The sequence below is a fragment of the Aquarana catesbeiana genome, linkage group LG03 (assembly GCF_042186555.1).
Source record: "Aquarana catesbeiana isolate 2022-GZ linkage group LG03, ASM4218655v1, whole genome shotgun sequence".
Classification (NCBI taxonomy): domain Eukaryota; kingdom Metazoa; phylum Chordata; class Amphibia; order Anura; family Ranidae; genus Aquarana; species Aquarana catesbeiana.
In genome coordinates this window covers 574,616,584-574,634,314 of record NC_133326.1, presented here as the reverse complement: position 1 = coordinate 574,634,314, position 17,731 = coordinate 574,616,584, and the positions used below count along the sequence as shown (strand labels likewise).

Sequence of the window (17,731 nt, the reverse complement as noted above, 5' to 3'; positions counted from 1 at the left end):
GGGCCCACTTACACCTTTGCATTGTGATAACATACCTAGCTGTAGTGTGCTGCATGGTAGGGTGTTGCAATGTGGGGGGACAGATGAAGCATTGGACCAATGCTGTATCCACCTAGACAAGTATGATTCTTTAAAATAATTCCCATACTTCTATTTTAAAAATTGTACTTGTTTAGATAAATCCTAGTACTCATTTTTTGCATTAGCATAATATCCCTTAGACTCTGTTCCCAACCTAGAAAGCTGCAGAAAATGTTCTTTTCTTGGGAAGACATCTCTTTTAAAGTATATGTAATGTAAAAAGTAATTTCTAAAGTTCGGAAATGTGCAGCTTTCATTAAAAATAAACTTTGGTGATCCTATCATGAAGGTCCCTGTTCAGGCACTTTCTTTTATGGGGTGACAATGTTCTGTCCATGTCTGCCAGTTGTTCTATGTTGTCACCCTGTCACACGATTTCCCAATAAAGACTACAAGAGACTGTAACACAGAGATAGGAAAAAATGATGAAAAAAGTGAAAATTGTATTTTAGACCTTTTGTTTGTCCATTAAAAACTACAGAGTACATGCAGAAGATACATGAGAATTCCACACTACAGAGGCAAATGTTGCTAATCTGGGTGGAAGACTTCTTGGTTTAGTTCATTTTTGGGTGCAGACCAATCAGGCAGCCTAGGAGTACAATTCCATACCTTACATGTCCCAATGTGAATATATGCCGCACTTTGTTCCTCTGCTGATCTCCCCTTCTCAATGCTCTGTATTACATTTTTGTTGTTTTAGGTGTGGAGAGTATCCTACGTGTAAACAGATGTATAGAGATTGTACATAGACTCCCTGATCATAACTACGCCGTACTGAAATATCTCATCTGTTTTCTAAAAGTGGTAAGTATAGAGCACATATTGCACCAAAAGGGCGTAGAGACAATGTGGTCTTTTTAAAAAAAAAAAAAAATGCTCTGTGAATGTCTGAGCATTCACACAACCCTCACGAATAATCCCTGTAATGTGTCTGTTCATGAAAATACCACATTTTATGGCCACTAGATGGAGCTGCCAATCAAAGGAAATAAACATATTAGAAGCATTACTGGGATTTTTTGTGACGGCTGAGCAAATGGGCAGACATTCATACAGCCAATTCTTTTTAAAAAAATGGGCCTCTAAGTATGTAGTCACTTTCTCCATACAGCTATCCCAGACAATTAGTAGTAAGAGAAAAAGCAGTGAGATGCCAGTGATTTAATCACTAATAAGCCAGTCCCTCATGTCTGTGTGGTTAAATTGGGATCAGGTATGGACATTGCGTATATACAGGGAGTAGTGAAGTATGATGGGACTTTGTAGTCCATGCCAGATGTGCTGCTATACCTAAAATATTCACTTATAATTGGATCATGCAACATAAATGAACTGCATACTATTACTGATGACTGATGGCTCAGTAGCCTTCAATGGATGTTCCTTTACAATACCTTGTCTCAGTCTGAATTGTGCTAGAGAAGTGGACTGTATATCTTAATGGAATATGCTGCAAGAAGATTGAGTACTCATCATCATACGTATCACAATGGATACACATAATCCCTGATTAAGGGAATTTTTCCAGTACGGTTCCCCTAATACCTAATACAGGTGTCTGTGTAGAGAAATTAATCTAAACATAGCCACTATTTCACGTGACATTGTCTGACATTTTGAAAGTGAATTAATTTATTATCCAATCAGGCTGACATGTTGGGATTTGCACTTTGAAAATATGATATGCATGAGTGTATATGGTATTTTCACAGATATATGAACTTGTAGCACCAATACATTCCTGTGGGTATATATGGAACTTTATAAGCACATGTTTGAAAACAACATTTATATGAAAACAGATATTTTATTGTTACAGTGATAATCAGACATAATAAATCGTACAATTACTGGCTGATCTAGTTATTTTACAATAACCCCTTTAAAGTTACACTATATTACCGAAAGTATTGGGACACCTGCCTTTACATGCACATGAACTTTAATGGCATCCCAGTCTTAGTCCGTAGGGTTCAATATTGTGTTGGCCCACCCTTTGCAGCTATAACAGCTTCAACTCTTCTGGGAAGGCTGTCCACAAGGTTTAGGAGTGTGTCTATGGGAATGTTTGACCATTCTTCCAGAAGCGCATTTGTGAGGTCAGGCCCTGATGTGGACGAGAAGGCCTGGCTCACAGTCTCTGCTCTAATTCATCCCAAAGGTGTTCTATCGAGTTGAGGTCAGGACTCTGTACAGGCCAGTCCAGTTCCTCCATCCCAAACTCGCTCATCCATGTCTTTATGGACCTTGCTTTGTGCTTTGGTGCGCAGTCATGTTGGAACAGGAAAGGGCCATCCCACAAAGTTGGGAGCATGAAATTGTCCAAAATGTCTTGGTATGCTGATGCCTTAAGAGTTCCCTTTACTGGAATTAAGGGGGGTCAAGCAAAACCCCTGAAAAACAACCCCACACCATAATATAAATATATAATTATTTTAATTAAAATATAACCCAAACAACTAGGGCTGCAACTAACGATTATTTTCATAATCGATTAGTTGGCCGATTTATTGTTTCAATGAATCGGTTAATAACCTTAAAAAAAAAAGTGTGGTGTATAATTTAGTTAATATGTAAAGTTTTAAAAAAAAAGGCAATGTATTCTTAAGTATCTCTATGCAGTGGTAAATATAAATAACCAACTATATGGTTAGGGAGCAAAATATTGAATCCCCTCTGAGAATAACAGACAGAAGAGATATACTGTATATACTATTAGAAGAGAAATACTGTTTTTTGGCCAATTTGTTGTTGGGCAGATTAAAAAACACAAATTGCTGCAAAAACGCATTACATGCTTTTCTGCAGCTTCTCCATTGAAGTATATTGAACCTAAAAAGCACCGTTTTGCATAAAAAAAAAAGAGTCCTTGACCCTTTCCAAATATGCAGCGGCTAAAAAAAAAAAAGCATAGATGTGACCGTGTCCCATAGGAAACCATGTTAAATGAACTGTAGTGTGTTTCTGCAAAAAGCACCAAAAAACACAGATGTGAACCAGGCCTAAGACGTTTAGTAACATAATGGGGTTAAAAGAAACTAAAATGAGCCCTTTATAGTACAAAAAAAAAGCAAATAATTGCTACTGTAAGGGGTTCATTTTTTTTACTGTAGAACGGTGAAAGTAATATTTACAGTAGTGATTTGCTCTTTTTGTACTATAAAGGGCTCATTTTATTTTTTACCCCATTATGTTACTGGCCGATTAATCGATTATGAAAATAGTAATCGATTAATTTCATAATCGATTAGTTGTCGATTAATCGATTAGTTGTTTCAGCCCTACAAACAACTACAAGCTCAACTTTTTCAATGCATTATATCTGGTACAAAGCAGAATACAAGCTAGTGTATTGAGAATAGCTCACAGAAAATGGCAGCCCTTTCGACTTCCGGTTTGTTATTCGTTTTAAAGATATCCCAAAGCTCTCTTAGGAAACTGCGCGTATGTGGCCTAGACAGACCATGATGATCCTGGCCTGGTGGGGTTGTTTTCATGCACTGGCCTATAAACTCCCATATAGCCAATACCCACAGGAATTTTTTTGGTGACATTTGAAGGGATGCTGGCACATTAATAGAGCTTAACTTTACGTCCTATTATGTTGATACTGACAAACTTGTTGCACTTTAATATTTAGCAGTCAGATACAAGCATTACGTTCGATTTTAGAGAGCGTAGCCACCATTACTGTGGACAAAATTGTCTGACTTTTACTGGGAGGGACGTTGTGATATTTTTCTATTTTCCTCTATTATGGAATCATTTGTATTGAATGATACAATATATTTGTTTGCGAATAGTCAGTAGTGATACCCATATTATTATTTTTTTTTCTTTTTTTGGTGTATGAGGTCCACACTTTACAGAAGTACTAAGCACGAATGTCCTACAGCTTTCACCTTCCCCGCTCTGCCCACCCCAGCAAGGCTTTGTCTGCGCCGCTGTCTGTGGCTCCTGTTTGAATGATTAAAGTAACAGCCATTACAGTTTTTATTCACAAATATTATTTAACAATATTTTACAAAGTATTTTACGGCAGCTCCTGTGAGGAGATCAAAGGCATGTTCTGTAGACGGCAGATGTACTTTTGTAGTAAAATTCCTGTATAGCAGGGGTAGGCAACCTCGGCCCTCCAGCTGTGGTGAAACTACAAATCCCATCATGCCTCTGCCTCTAGGAATCATGCCTGTGATTGTCGGGGTCTTGCAATGTCTCATGGAAATTGTAGTTTCAAAACAGGTGGAGGGCCGAGGTTGTCTACTCCTGCTGTATAAGTTTCCCCACTCCCCTCCTGTCTATATTATCAAAACACAAATGTCACCCTGCTCAGCTCAATTCTGCACTAGGCAGTATTTAAACATATCACCCTCCAGCCCTTGTTAATACAAAAATGCAGCTTTTGCTGAAGTACCCTCCTTTTCCCCAGTGTCATCCTCTGCAGAGTCCAATAGCTGTCGTCCCACGTCTGGATTGGATGACACCAAGCCTCACTCAACACCAAAGGTAGTCCACAGGTAGTCATGTCTCCGCCCCCTGTAGTTGTCTGACTGACATACAAAAGATGTAGCCACCAACCAGATGGCACGTAGTGTGGAGGTTATTGATGGCATCGCTCCTATTTCTTGACATCTATTACCTCTATGGAGAGTGTGCAATGAAAAGAATTCCTGATTGGGTAATGGGCAGCGAAGTGACCTTCCCTCAAATTTTTTACACACTACAAGCTATCCATAATGGAATTAACAAAGTTCCATTACCAGCATATCAAGAAACGTAATAGATTCAGTTCCAGCTAATCTCCGCCGCGCTTCATTAACGTTAACGGACGCTCTTAAGAAAACCCCTAGTGTCAATGATTGCTGTTTGAAGAACAATCGTACATGCAGTGCCCGGTGATCGACATTTGTTTTACAACAGATGCATCATCTTGATGCAGGCACTAAGAGCTCAGGTACTTGAGGCACTAATGAGGTGTACGTGCTCTCACCATAATGCCACCGGTAATTAGCCCGCAGAGCCTTGTGGTATGGTCAGAGCAGAGTCCATTAAATGCAAAGATTGCATCAAATCCACATCTTCATAATCGCTTTTAGCTTCCTAGACTAGAGGAGCCTTTTTACTTTTATAATGTCTTTCACCTGTGACACGCCATTAATTGTTTTACCATTTCAGGGAAAGAATAGGTATTTTACTTTTAAATCTGGCAAGTGAGGATGGAGGCGGGGTGTGTGCTGAGCTGGCTAATTATACATAACGGCAAAGAATCTTTTTGTAAGATATGTTACTGTGGTTTATAGGGCTGAATATATTAAAGAATAAATATATTAAGAACAGTTAAAACGTATAGTTTTAAAAAGATTTGTATTTTTTTGTAGTATTTCCCTTGACTTCCTTTCTCGGAGACACAACAGGAAGTGAGAGGAAATCTCCCCAAAGTAAAAGTGCATCAAATGGGGAAAGTGCATTTAATTTGTCATTGCAACCAATATCACAATTGAATAATTACCCCTCTTTGTCTATTCCAGTGACAGTTGTAGGCTTTTGGATCTCCCGTCGCTTTATGTCTCAGTGGTATTGCTAACCTGGACAAATAGAGAGGTTGAATCTCCCCAGCTGGGGATACAGACAGCAATAAAAACCTGACAGGATTCTAATCCTTCCACACTTTATCCAAAGCTGAAAAAATTATTTTGTTTTTGAATACACTTTAAAGCTGTATTAAACGCCAAAACCAAAAATGTAATATATTGCAGTTTACCAATTGTTAGATGTAGTGGCTGCATTAGTTTTCTTTTCTTTGGCTTCTCTCCCCTCTGTTTTCACCTGGTGATCTGGCTAGTAAAGCCCCATTTACGCCTGAGTGACGCTACCGTGTCGCTTACTTTGCACATTTTTGTGCTGTGTTTTTTATGCTGTCCATTTTGAATGGTTCTTCCTCCACTCCAAAAACGCGCCAAAGAAGCCTAAATATCCAAATTTGACACCGAGCCAGACGCATTTGGCATTGCGTGCTCAGTGACAGGCAACACACAGTACACACATAAACACTTGTTAGGCACACATTTATCCGTTTGAGCGCCCTAGATGTTAACCATTCCTGTCCAGTGTTATTTTATTGTTTATTTTTAATCTGCGGTGGTTCAAAAACCTAAACCGGGAAAACCATTAACCTCCCTGGCGGTATGATTATGTCAGATTTTTAATGCTGAAAGCGGTACAATTGTTTTGCATGGAAATTTGGCGTTTTATATTGTAGGCCTGTAATTCGTAGGAACAACTCACTTAAATCTGTCCAAACAAGAGACTAGTAGACATCCTGGGTATGATAAAGTTTAAAACACAAAATCATAAATTATAATATAATAAATAACTATAAATGATAACAAATAATAATAATACATTTTATTCAATACATTTTAGTGAATAATATAATCAAATCAAAAACACAGAAATTTGTCCAAACAAGGGTGCAATATACTAGTCATATTGCTTCAGTAAACATCCGTGTATGATACATTTTGAAACATGGGACTGCACAAAGTCCGACGTCACAATAAGGACAATGGAACCTGGTTTCCTTTCGGATTTTCTTTCCACTGTCATCACGCTTTGAGCAACAAACCACACACATCCTTGTGGGTGCTGACTTTTTCTCAGTTGGTGGGATGTATTCCATGAAGTGACGACCAGTTAGGCGTTCTGGCTGGACAACGCCAGCAGCACGACATCCAGATCTATTCACAGCCAATGGTGTTTGGTGGTTCAGAAAGATCAGTTTGGCAACTTTCCAAATAAAGTCAGCATGAACCACAGGCTTGTCACTCTTTTTTTTTGAGCAGAATGTAGGCATTCCACAAGCATTGCTCAAGATGATGCCTGAAGATCTTCTTGTAGTACTTTTTTTGTTGTTTTCCCATTGCTGGATAGAATGTCATTACTTGGTCAGCTCTGTGAACACTTCCCATGATGGTGTTGTAGTCTATCACTACTTGTGGCTTCATGATGTCTTTCCCACCTTTTGTGCGTACCATGACAGTGGAGGTATTATGGCACACATCTTTTTTGTCACGCCATCTCAGTGCCATCATATTGCCTTTTTTCCAGGCAACCATTTCTCCAGTCTTGAGCTTCTTATTTTTAAAGAGTGGCGTCATGTCACGCCGGTTAGCCCTAACAGTTCCATAGGCATCCGTTTTGTTCTGCAGAAGGAACTCCTAAAGTTCAGGAGATGTGTAAAAGTTGTCTGTAGTTACACAATAGCCCTGATTTAGCAATGGCTCAATCAGTGAAAGAACGGAAGATGTTGCTGTGATGGGAGGGCCTTGGATTACTTAAAATGGAACAGTAATATTTATCTTCAATATCTCCCAGGATATATAAAAAGACTATCCCTGGTTTGTTTGATTCTGAACTCAACATGTTAATTGAAAGAGTTGATCACATTGGCCTCTGTACAATGTAGGAGACGGGCCGACTCCTACTGGAGCTCCTGCTATTGTGAGGAGGTGTCCTGTGTTTATACTTATGTGTATTGTAAGTTGTGAGTGAGGAGACGGCAAGTCTACCCTGAAAGGTCATATCTCTGAGTCATCAAGTCTGGGTAAATGATTAGATAACTAGCTCATGTTAATTAGGTTTCTGGTTACAGTTTATATTGCCATCCTGCTGTATATATTTGTATGTCATCTCAAATTAATCAGGTCATGTTCAGCAACCAAACAAGTATTGCCTTGTTTGTTGTTGGGATTGGTTGGAATATCTGATATCTATATTCAGACTGGAAGGAAGTAGTATATGACGAAAGCACTCAAGCGGAGTGTGGGACGTTTCGTTACATTGGTGGAAAGCAGTGGGATGTTTCCTGCAGTCTGCGACATCCACGCCTCCACCTGGATCCAAGCTCCAGATAGCAGGAGAGGAGAGGTACAGATACCAGCCACCATGGAAGAGGAATTTGGAAGGAGGTTGCGAGAAATGCAGATACAGCACAGAGGACCAGTATCAGAGCAGGTCCTGCTGGGATGGTATGATTCTATCCGCTGTGAACTCTGGAAGGAAACGCTAGCCCGTGAGTGGCGACACCAGAGAAAAATTCTCCCCTCCATCCAGGAAAGGTACTGGTCGCAGTATGGGGGTGCTGTTTTTGGGAGAAAAAATGCACAAGGAGCAGACAGCTGCCTTAAGCAGGCTGGTCTGGGCAGAGATAGATGAGAGCTGGATGAGAGCTACAGAGCCCTCCGGTGGCATGTATCCCAAGCATGTCCCTGGATAGCGGATGACAGCCCAACGGAAGGCTTTGGCTACAGTGGCCTGGGACTGTTGTACGTGAAGCTGACAGGAGACCATAACTTTGGAAGTGATTTGGAGTGGCGGTTGGACGAAATCATGGATTTCAGAGAAGACAAACTGAATGTCTCAGAAGTGTACTGGGCACTGGAAGATATGGAGTTTCTGGCCATACAGGAATGGGAGCTGGAGATTGCCTGCAGATGGCTGCTAGACTCTGCTCAGCACCAGGGCTGGGCTCCCTTCGCCTGGGCCTGGACCAGAAGTACCAGTCGACAGCTCTGAAATCCTGGCTGAAGAGTTGGCAATGTGGCAGAGTAACAGTGTGCTTTTCCCACCTGCAACCGCAGCTATGGACTCGGTGGTCTTATGGCAGATGCAAGTGCTGACTGACCTTGACGATCCTTCTTCTGCATGGGATGATCTTGGATGGAGGAATGCGTCTGTTCAGCAGCCATATGAGGATACGGGAGATGGAGCAGTCAGCTCATCTCTCCAGCCACAGATTACAGAATGTATGGACTTAATGGACTGTTCAGAGGGTGTTATAGATTATGCGTCACCTGCTCGAGTGCTGGCACTGGGCCCAAGTGTCACCAGCCTGTGCTCTGGATTTTCAGCAATTACAGAGACTAGTGATTTAATCGACTTTTCTGTAGAGAAGGAACCACCTAGCGAACCACCAGCAAAAGTACTGTCAGCAGGATAGAGTACTGCAGACCCCTGCTCCACACCCGTGGCAGTTTTGGAGGCCCGAGGTGAGAAGGTGATGGTTCCTCTTCTCCAGTGGATTTCAGAGATGCAGGGAGGGGAAGCAGCCATTCCCCCTACCCAACAAGGGTTTGTGCACCTGGGAGACAATACCAGTGAAAGGGAGTTCCAGCAGCGGATGGCGCCCCAGAATGATGACACCAACCCAGCTGAAGCGCTGGCAACTGGACAGAGGGTCCAAGACCTCTGCTCCACACCTGCGGCAGTTCTGAAGGCCCAGGGTGAGGAGGTGGCAGTCACTCCCGAGCAGCAGATCAGGACCCAAGGAGAGAATGCAAATCAGCACCTCACAACTGCAGCTTGATCTGGTGTCAATGGATGGGCCTACGGTCTCCACTATCATAAACCCAGCAGAAGTGCTGGCAACCAGGCAGAGTGCTACCAACCAATAACTACAGAGTTCTAGGGAGTTGGGGCAGTCGGCCTCCCTCCCCAACAGTTAGCCGGAGCAGATGGTGTGAGGTTCCCAGCAGAAGTGCTGGCAACATGGCATCTGCCCTCAACTAACAGAAGATGGAGTTCCTCTAAAGGTGGATGGTACTTCAGTGTCCACCTGTATACCCCCAGGGATGCTGGGCAGTCGGTCCAGATGCCCAAGAGCATGATGGAGTGAGCCCAGCCACCCTCTCTTCTCTCCAGTGGCTGAAGGGACTCCAGGGGGAAGGACCAGTCTGCACTTCCCCATCTATGTTCTATGAGAGAGGCAGAGGTTGGCTGGATGAGTAATGCTCTGTTTGTAACAATTTGTTTGGGGTACTGTGTGGGTACAGGCATTGGGGGACTGGAACTATGGACTAACTTCAGAGTCGACCCATCTGGGGTCTCCTCTTGTTTTAGTCTTCTGCCGAAAGGGGAGAGATGTGATGGGAGGGCCCGTGGAACCCTGAATACCTTGAAAAGGTTGGGAAACCCTTGTTTCAGCTCCCCATGCACCTCCTATGTCTAAGTTAACTTATGTTTATTAGGGGCGCCGGGTGACTGAGAAAATATGGCTTTGATTACTTAAAATGGGACAGTAATATTTATCCACAATATCTCCCAGGATATATATAAAGACTATACCTGGTTTGCTTGATTCTGAACTCAACATGTTAATTGAAAGAGCTGATCACATTGGCCTCTGTACAATGTAGGAGACAGGCCGACTCCTACTGGAGCTGCTGCTATTGTGAGAAGGTGTCCTGTGTTTATAGTTATGATAATGTATAATCTAATGTGTGAAGCTCGGTGACAACAAGTCTGACCTAGTAGTGAAATCCTGATTAATCACAACAATGGCCAGGCGGGCACGGAGTCACTTCGGCTGCTTTAAGGGATTAGTTAACCGCTTGAGGCTTGCGTTCGCGCCGTGAGCTCCGTGAGTGTGATCGCGGGTCCTGCGGACTCGATGTTTGCGGGGATACCCGCGATCGTCTCACAGAAAGGAAGAACGTTCTGCCTAGTGACACTGACGCTGATCACAGCTCTCTGTAATCGGGAGCGGTGATTAATGTGGTGTCACACTTAGCCCACCCCCCCCCCCCACAGTTAGAATCACTCCCTAGGACACACTTAACCCCTACAGTGCCCCCTAGTGGTTAACCCCTTCACTGCCTGTCACATATACACAGTAATCAATGCATTTTTAATCGCACTGATCGCTGTGTAAATGTGAATGGTCCCAAAATAGCGCCAAAAGTGTCCGATCTGTCCGCCATAATGTCACAGTCACGATAAAAATCGCTGATCGCCGCAATTAGTAGTAAAAAAAAAAAAATTATTAATAAAAATGCCATAAAACTATCCACTATTTTGTAGACGATATAACTTTTGCGCAAACCAATCAATAAACGCTTATTATGATTTTTTTTTTTTACCAAAAATATGTAGAATATGTATTGGCCTAAACTGAGCAAAAAAAAATTTTTTTTTTTATATTTTTGGGGGATATTTATTATAGCAAAAAGTAAAAAATAATGCGTTTTTTTCAAAATTGTCGCTATTTTTTTGTTTATAGCGCAAAAAATAAAAACCGCAGAGGTGATCAAATACCACCAAAAGAAAGCTCTATTTGTGGGGAAAGAAGGGCGTCAATTTTCTTTGGGAGCCACGTCGCACGACCGCACAATTGTCAGTTAAAGTGACGTAGTGCCGAATCGCAAAAAGTGCTCTGGTCTTTTGCCAGCCAAATGGCTGAAGTGGTTAATTAGCACATGTTAATTTATGTTTCTGGTTACAGGTGTATTGTTAGAGTAATATGAGCAGGAGCAGGAGTGGGGGGGGGGGGGGGGAGAACCTCCTTGTCAACTGTATATAAGACTGTTCATGTTGAGCAACCAAGTATTGCCTTGTTGTGGTTGTCAGCGGTTGGGAATATCTGATATCTATATTCAGACTGGAGGAAGCAGTATATGAGGAAAGCACTCAAGCGGCCGTGTGGAATGTTTCGTTGCAGTTGCCATTCCATAATTGCTGTTTTTTGGGTTAAATTTGGTTCCTTTTCTTTACATTCCAAATGTAACCAGTTGTCGATTCGCATAGCATGAAGGATTTTACGTCAATCGTGCTCTCTTCAATGCCATGTATTGTATCCAGCTGAGCCTTCCCTTATGCTGATGTCTCTATCTGGCACATAGCTCCGTTGGAAATTCTTCATAATCATTTGATATACTTCCAAATGTTCTTGCGTTTTGGTGCTGGATGAGTAGTTTCATCAAATTCTTCATTGTTTTCAAAGTGCAAATACTTCATTATAAGGGAAAATTTGTACTCATGACCATGCCAAAGAATGGAGTGGCAAGTCATTTATTGGTTGTCCAATACCTCTTCTGCAGGGGTTCCCCACCACTCCCTAAAGAATTAGTACCAGAAATGTTCAAATGTCCTCTTTGGTCACTGGTTCCACTTTCTACTTCTTGAAAACTTCTGATGCATAGCAGCTTGTTGCTCTTGGTACCAGTTTGTCTCCGTAACAATTTTTTCAATAACCTAATTGGTCAAAAATAATTGTAGGTGTGCCAAGGGGTTGTCATCTTCAACATCTATTTTCATACCAGGTGCTCCAGTAAATGGGAATCTTGGGGGCGCTGCGTGATCCGTACCGCAGTCAATAGAGCGCCAAGTCCGCACATCACTTAGCTTAGTCGCAGGATCGTCGCTGAAATCACTTTCTGTGTCTGATGACGAATTTCCCCATGATTCGCTATCTCTCAATTCTGCCAGTGATTCTTTATCGCTATCGCTGTTTTCCAGCAGGTCATAAACCGCTTTGATGTGGAGGCATGCTTTTTGAATGCCATGGTTGTTCTCCAGTTTCCAGGCAGAAAGAACAGTAAAACTGCAGGCAAGGGCACTGGACAAAGCACTGGGGGCAAACTGAGGTCAAATGATTTAAAACAGTAATGTAATTCAATAAGATTACAATGTATTGTGTATGTTGTGATTTATACATTTTGAATCTGCCGCTGGTTCCACCCCCCTGCGTCACGGCGCTCGCAGGGAAGGGAAGCCGGGACACACAGAGCATTGGGCGGAAGATCCAGCCGCCGGACACAGCGGGAGTACATCGTGGGATTGTGGGGACAAAGTAAGTTACCTCTTCCAGGATCCAGAGATGCAGTCCCGAGTGTGGCTTGGGGTTACCACTAATGGTAATGAAATTTCACCCCGAGCCACACTCGGGAATACCACCAAGGTGGTTAAGTGAACAAAAAATGGGCATGTGAAAAACACACTAAAAATTGCTCTTAAAGGTGTACTTTAGTCCACACCCCTAAGGGGTAAGACCTCTTCCTGTTCCCCCAGGGCTCGAGGCTTCTGATATGGACATAGGGTACGACTGGTCTGCCTAGCCAGAAGGTCTGGCAGACCCCATTCTTCTAGATCAGCTGAAGCTGACATTTTTGAATACTAGGTCGAGGGGCTTGCATGAAGAGATACCCCCCCTCCCCTCCACCCCTCCATGGTAAGGGGAGTAAGGAACCAGAAGGCCACACATCCTCTCCCTGGGCATCAGGGCAAGCCTGGGGAATCACACCCTTCATCCTAGTGAGAAAAAAACATAAACAAAAGTGAAAGCGTGACAAACTGTCATTAGTACAGTGACAGTGCATATTATTAGCACTGATCACTGTAATAATGGCACTGGTGATGTCAGTGGCAGTTAGTTATGTTTTATAGCCGAAAGTAAAAAATATTGTTTTTCTTTTTCAAAATTGTCGTGTACATTATAAAAAAAAAATTAAAACCCATTAAACCCAGATCAAATACCACCAAAAAAATCTCTATTTCTGTGGAAAATAAAATAATAATTTAAGTTTAGGTACAGCATTGCATGACTGCACAGTTGTTAAGTAGTGCAGTGCTGAATAGCAAAAAATGTCCTGGTCATGAAGGGGGGGTAAAACCTTCCAGAGCTGAAGTAGTTACAAAATAATGGCACCACGAGTGCGTCGCACATTTTGCTTTAATTCCGTGATAAAATTGTGTGATTATGACCACGACTCCAATACGCTCAGGTGTGAACGTGCCCTACACACCACCTGTATTAGTAAGACACAACTCTGAAGGAATGAGAAAAGGAGGCATAGTAGATAGAAGCATAGTCAGCTGGGGGAGAAGGGAGTACTGTTAAATGCATTAGCAGATTTAGAACCATTAAAAAAAATTGAAGCTAAACTCTGTCACACTTTATAAGCAGTTACAGCGAACAGTTTTCCTTTTGCAATAAGGGTTTGAATGAACAAATAACACTGACAGGGGTGATTAAAATGATCAGCTGTTAAGTGGTTTGTCTCATCCAAGTAAACTGATGCATTCTGCTAGAGAGAAGAACTGTGCTGCAGCACTTAAAGGGGTTGTAAAGTCTCATGGTTTTTCACCTTCATGCATTCTATGCATGAAGGTGAAAAACCACCTGTGCTTCAGCTGCACCCCAGACCCCCCTTTTTCTTACCTGAACCCGATCGTTCCAGCGACGAGCATGAGCCCAGCGGCTCCAGCCGCTGTCTCGGGTCGTCATTGGACAGACTGATAGCAGCAGCAGCCATTGGCTCCCGCTGTTGTCAATCAAATCCAGTGACACGGGAGCCAGGGGCGGGGCCAAGTCCTGCTGTCTGTGTCAATGGACGCAGCAGCAGGACTAGTGAGCGTGCCCATACCAGTGCCCCCATGGAAAGCAGCTTTCCGTGGGGGCACCCGATGAAGAGGAGGAGCCAGGAGCGCTGCTGGAGGACCCTAGAAAAGTAGGATTGGGGGTGCTCTGTTCAAAACCCTTGCACAGAGTAGGTAAGTACTGTATAACATGTTTGTTTTTAAAAAAAAAAAACCTTTACAATCACATTAAGCAGAACTACTACTACTCACCTTCACTCCAACAATGTGACATCTGCTAGCTCCCTTGCAGGCACCAACATCTTGACAGCTTTTTCTGGGTCAACTTGATTGACCAGGCTGGGATGACGTAACTTCCACACATGTGTACAGGAATTAAATTCATCCCGGCACCTAGCAGATGCCGAGATTGTAAAGTACACTGCACTAAGGCAGCTCAGTATACAGTGTAAAAAAATTGTGACATAGAATGCCTTTTCAGTAAAAAGAAATGTTTCCGCTCATTAGGTTTCATGTTTTTTTTTTTACTTTGAGGCTTGTGTATCACAAAGGGAATTGGACTTAGGACTTGTTTAGACTGCCATAAAGGAGCCTTTAGGTGTATTTTAAGCTTTCCCTACTTCCAGGAAAACGATTGGAATCCCATTTTTCTTTCATTTGGAGTTAGCAGGGCGCACTCACAAGGAGATTTCTGGCGGCTTGAACAGAAGTCAGTTTGACAGAAATGTTTATCTCAATGTGAATATAAATCTGATTAGTCAGTTAGTAGAATGATATTAGCGATTCCCCATGTGACACATTAAAGTCATTAGCTTTTTAATCGCGCGGGCGGAACCACATTATTATGGCAGAATGTGTTATGGGAAAGCGACATAAATAGATAAAACATTAATTTCACTCCATTCCCTTTTCATGATAATATGTTTTTATTTGGATTTCAAGAGCACCTCCAGGCAATAATTAAAATCAATCAATGAACTGCCAGTGCTAGCCGGCAAACACTGCAATGGCACTAAAATCCGAGTGTCGGCCCGGTTTGCCTTAGTGCGCGATCGACTCAAATGAAACACCTTTTCCCAACATCTGCATTTAATATTCTTCTTTACTTTTTTTTTTAAAATGATCTATTTTAGACTAATCAGGGATTTCACAGTGCCTCTTCTGGATGATCCTGCAGTCACTGATCAATTGCCATGTGCTGTGCAGCCCCTCTACTGCCAGGATACTGCATTGTGGAATTGGGGACTTTGGGCAATGGGATTTCCAGGAGTTACTGACAAACAAACGGAAATCCAGACTAAGGCAACCTGATTAACACAATTTGTGGCATTGAGATAGTAAGATGTATTCCCTTGGGTGTATTACAAATGCATGTAATGGCAGTTTTTTTTTTTCACTTTTGTATAAGGAAAATAATTGGTAAAGCCCCCGTCAGATTCAGCAGTGATGCCTGGAGACTTAAATCTCAACTGCAGACAAAGAGCTAAACACATAGTTGGCATATATATATATATAGCAGTGCTGGATTTATAAGGGGGCAACAGGGACAGCTGCCCTGGGCCCCTTCTATACAAAAATAATATAAAAAAAATTAAAACAATACAAATTGATAATAATACAAGAATATACATAATAATAAAAAAATACTTTTTTAGTAAATGGGAAATAATATTTTGCCGGCCATCATCTGTATGTTTTTACTCTGGACTGGTACATTGTATTGTTTTTAAAAATGAATTTTGGCAAGTCAAGCGAAACACACAGAGTGCTATGAATGAGTGTGATGTTGTGTCATACATTTAAAAAATGTGTGACTGTCATTGAGAATGTAAACCAACTCTGTGTATGAGGGGCCCGGGCCCCCCAAAATCGAAATCTGGCCGTACATATATGAGAGCTGCTTTACTTGCCAAAGGATTTCCATTTCTGTCTATTCAGTTCTGACATTAACACAGCTCTCTCTACCACACAGTGCAGACCTGCCTGGAAGGACTAGAGATCTGATTTTCTTTGCAGCAGTTAAAGCGGTAGTAATCCGCATTTTTTTTGCAACCATGTAGGACAATGGCATAATGAGCTAGTATGCATCGCAATACTAGCACGTTATGAAATTCTTACCTTAGAATGAAGCCCTCCAGCGGCATGTTGTCACCGCTGAAGGAACTTCCATCTTCAGCCAGTCTTCTTTCCTGGTTCGCATTCTGCGGCCATCTGATTGGCTGTGCCTCAATGACGTTACTCCCGCGCATGCACGTGGGAGTCACAGATGATGGCACTGAGCTCTGAAGGGACGGCATGGGTATGTCGTCCCTTCAGAGGGCATGCCCCGGTGATGTCACCAGCTGCATGCAATGTAAATATCTCCTAAACTGTGCAGGTTTAGGAGATATTCACTATACCTACAGGTAAACCTTATTATAGGTTTACCTAAAGGTACAAGTTTAAAAAAAAAAAAAAGGGTTTTCTATCACTTTAAGTAATACTTACAGGTCTTGTCCCTCTCCCAGCCTGTCAATGGACAGTGAAAGGATAAGCAATAGACTGATTAGCTAATTTCTCTGTTACTCTGCTCTCTCCTTGTATCAGCATTCTCAATTGCGGAACAACCAATTAGCTCCTTGTGCTACTTCTCCCTCTCCCAGTCTGTGCTCTACCTGTACAGGGCTGGGAGAGGCTGATACCAAATCAAATTCAGATACGTACTTACACTTCTTGCATTTAAAAAGATACATTTCAAAATGAATAGAGAGCTGTATTGGTGTGTCTCCTGGGGCTTATCTTTAAACTGAAACACTTTTTTAGGTATGGATAGAGCATTTATTGATTAAAACCCATCAGATGTATCCTTTTAGGTAGATTTTAATTCACTTCCTGTCCTGTACACACAAGAGGAAATGAGAGAAAATCTGTTTGACGTAAGGGAAGACAACATAAGACAGCTACTAGCAGAACAGGCTATTCTAAGATTTTTATCTACCAACTTTTTTGATGAGCACTATATACGTTTTGGATTTCCTATCACTTCCTGCCCCACTGACGCCAGTCACCAGGCTGAAAAAAAAAAAAAAAAAAAAAAAGGTGAACATTGCAAGCAGGGACACAGACAGTAATAAAAACCTGCCAAGGGGTTCAGGGCTTGCTTTAGACATACTTTAAGTGACAAAGGTCCATGTTCAACCAGAGTGTACCATTAATGGTCAGCTGTACTCAGAACTCAGCTGATCATAGTTCCTGGCAGTTTGAAGTATTTGCCTGTGTACAGCTGTCAATGTTTCTCTATGGCTGAGATATTCCAGAATGCCTACATCTACTGTGACCTTTTCAAAGCCAAATGATGGTGATGCCTCCCTATGTTCACCATAACTTAAATAATAAACTGGGGTGTCCAGATTCAAGAGAGCAACACCCAGGTTATTCCCTTGTGGGAGACAAAAACCATTCTGGGGAAGTTCCACTCTTGGAGAGACCTTCTTACCCCCAAAAATTGACGTTTTGG

The 17,731-nt window shown here is 42.1% G+C and overlaps 1 protein-coding gene across 3 annotated transcripts in view; it reads left to right on the top strand.

Moving 5' to 3' along the window:
• Positions 1-17,731, top strand: part of ARHGAP8 (Rho GTPase activating protein 8) — a 157,531-nt gene that overhangs the window by 131,974 nt on the left and 7,826 nt on the right. For 2 of the 3 annotated variants that reach the window (XM_073621928.1, XM_073621931.1), the window contains exon 12: positions 785-888. In XM_073621928.1, coding sequence (XP_073478029.1) covers positions 785-888 — 104 coding nt within the window. Of the gene's footprint in view, positions 1-784; positions 1,141-17,731 lie in introns of those variants that run through there. The other variant, XM_073621932.1, reaches the window with a different exon arrangement.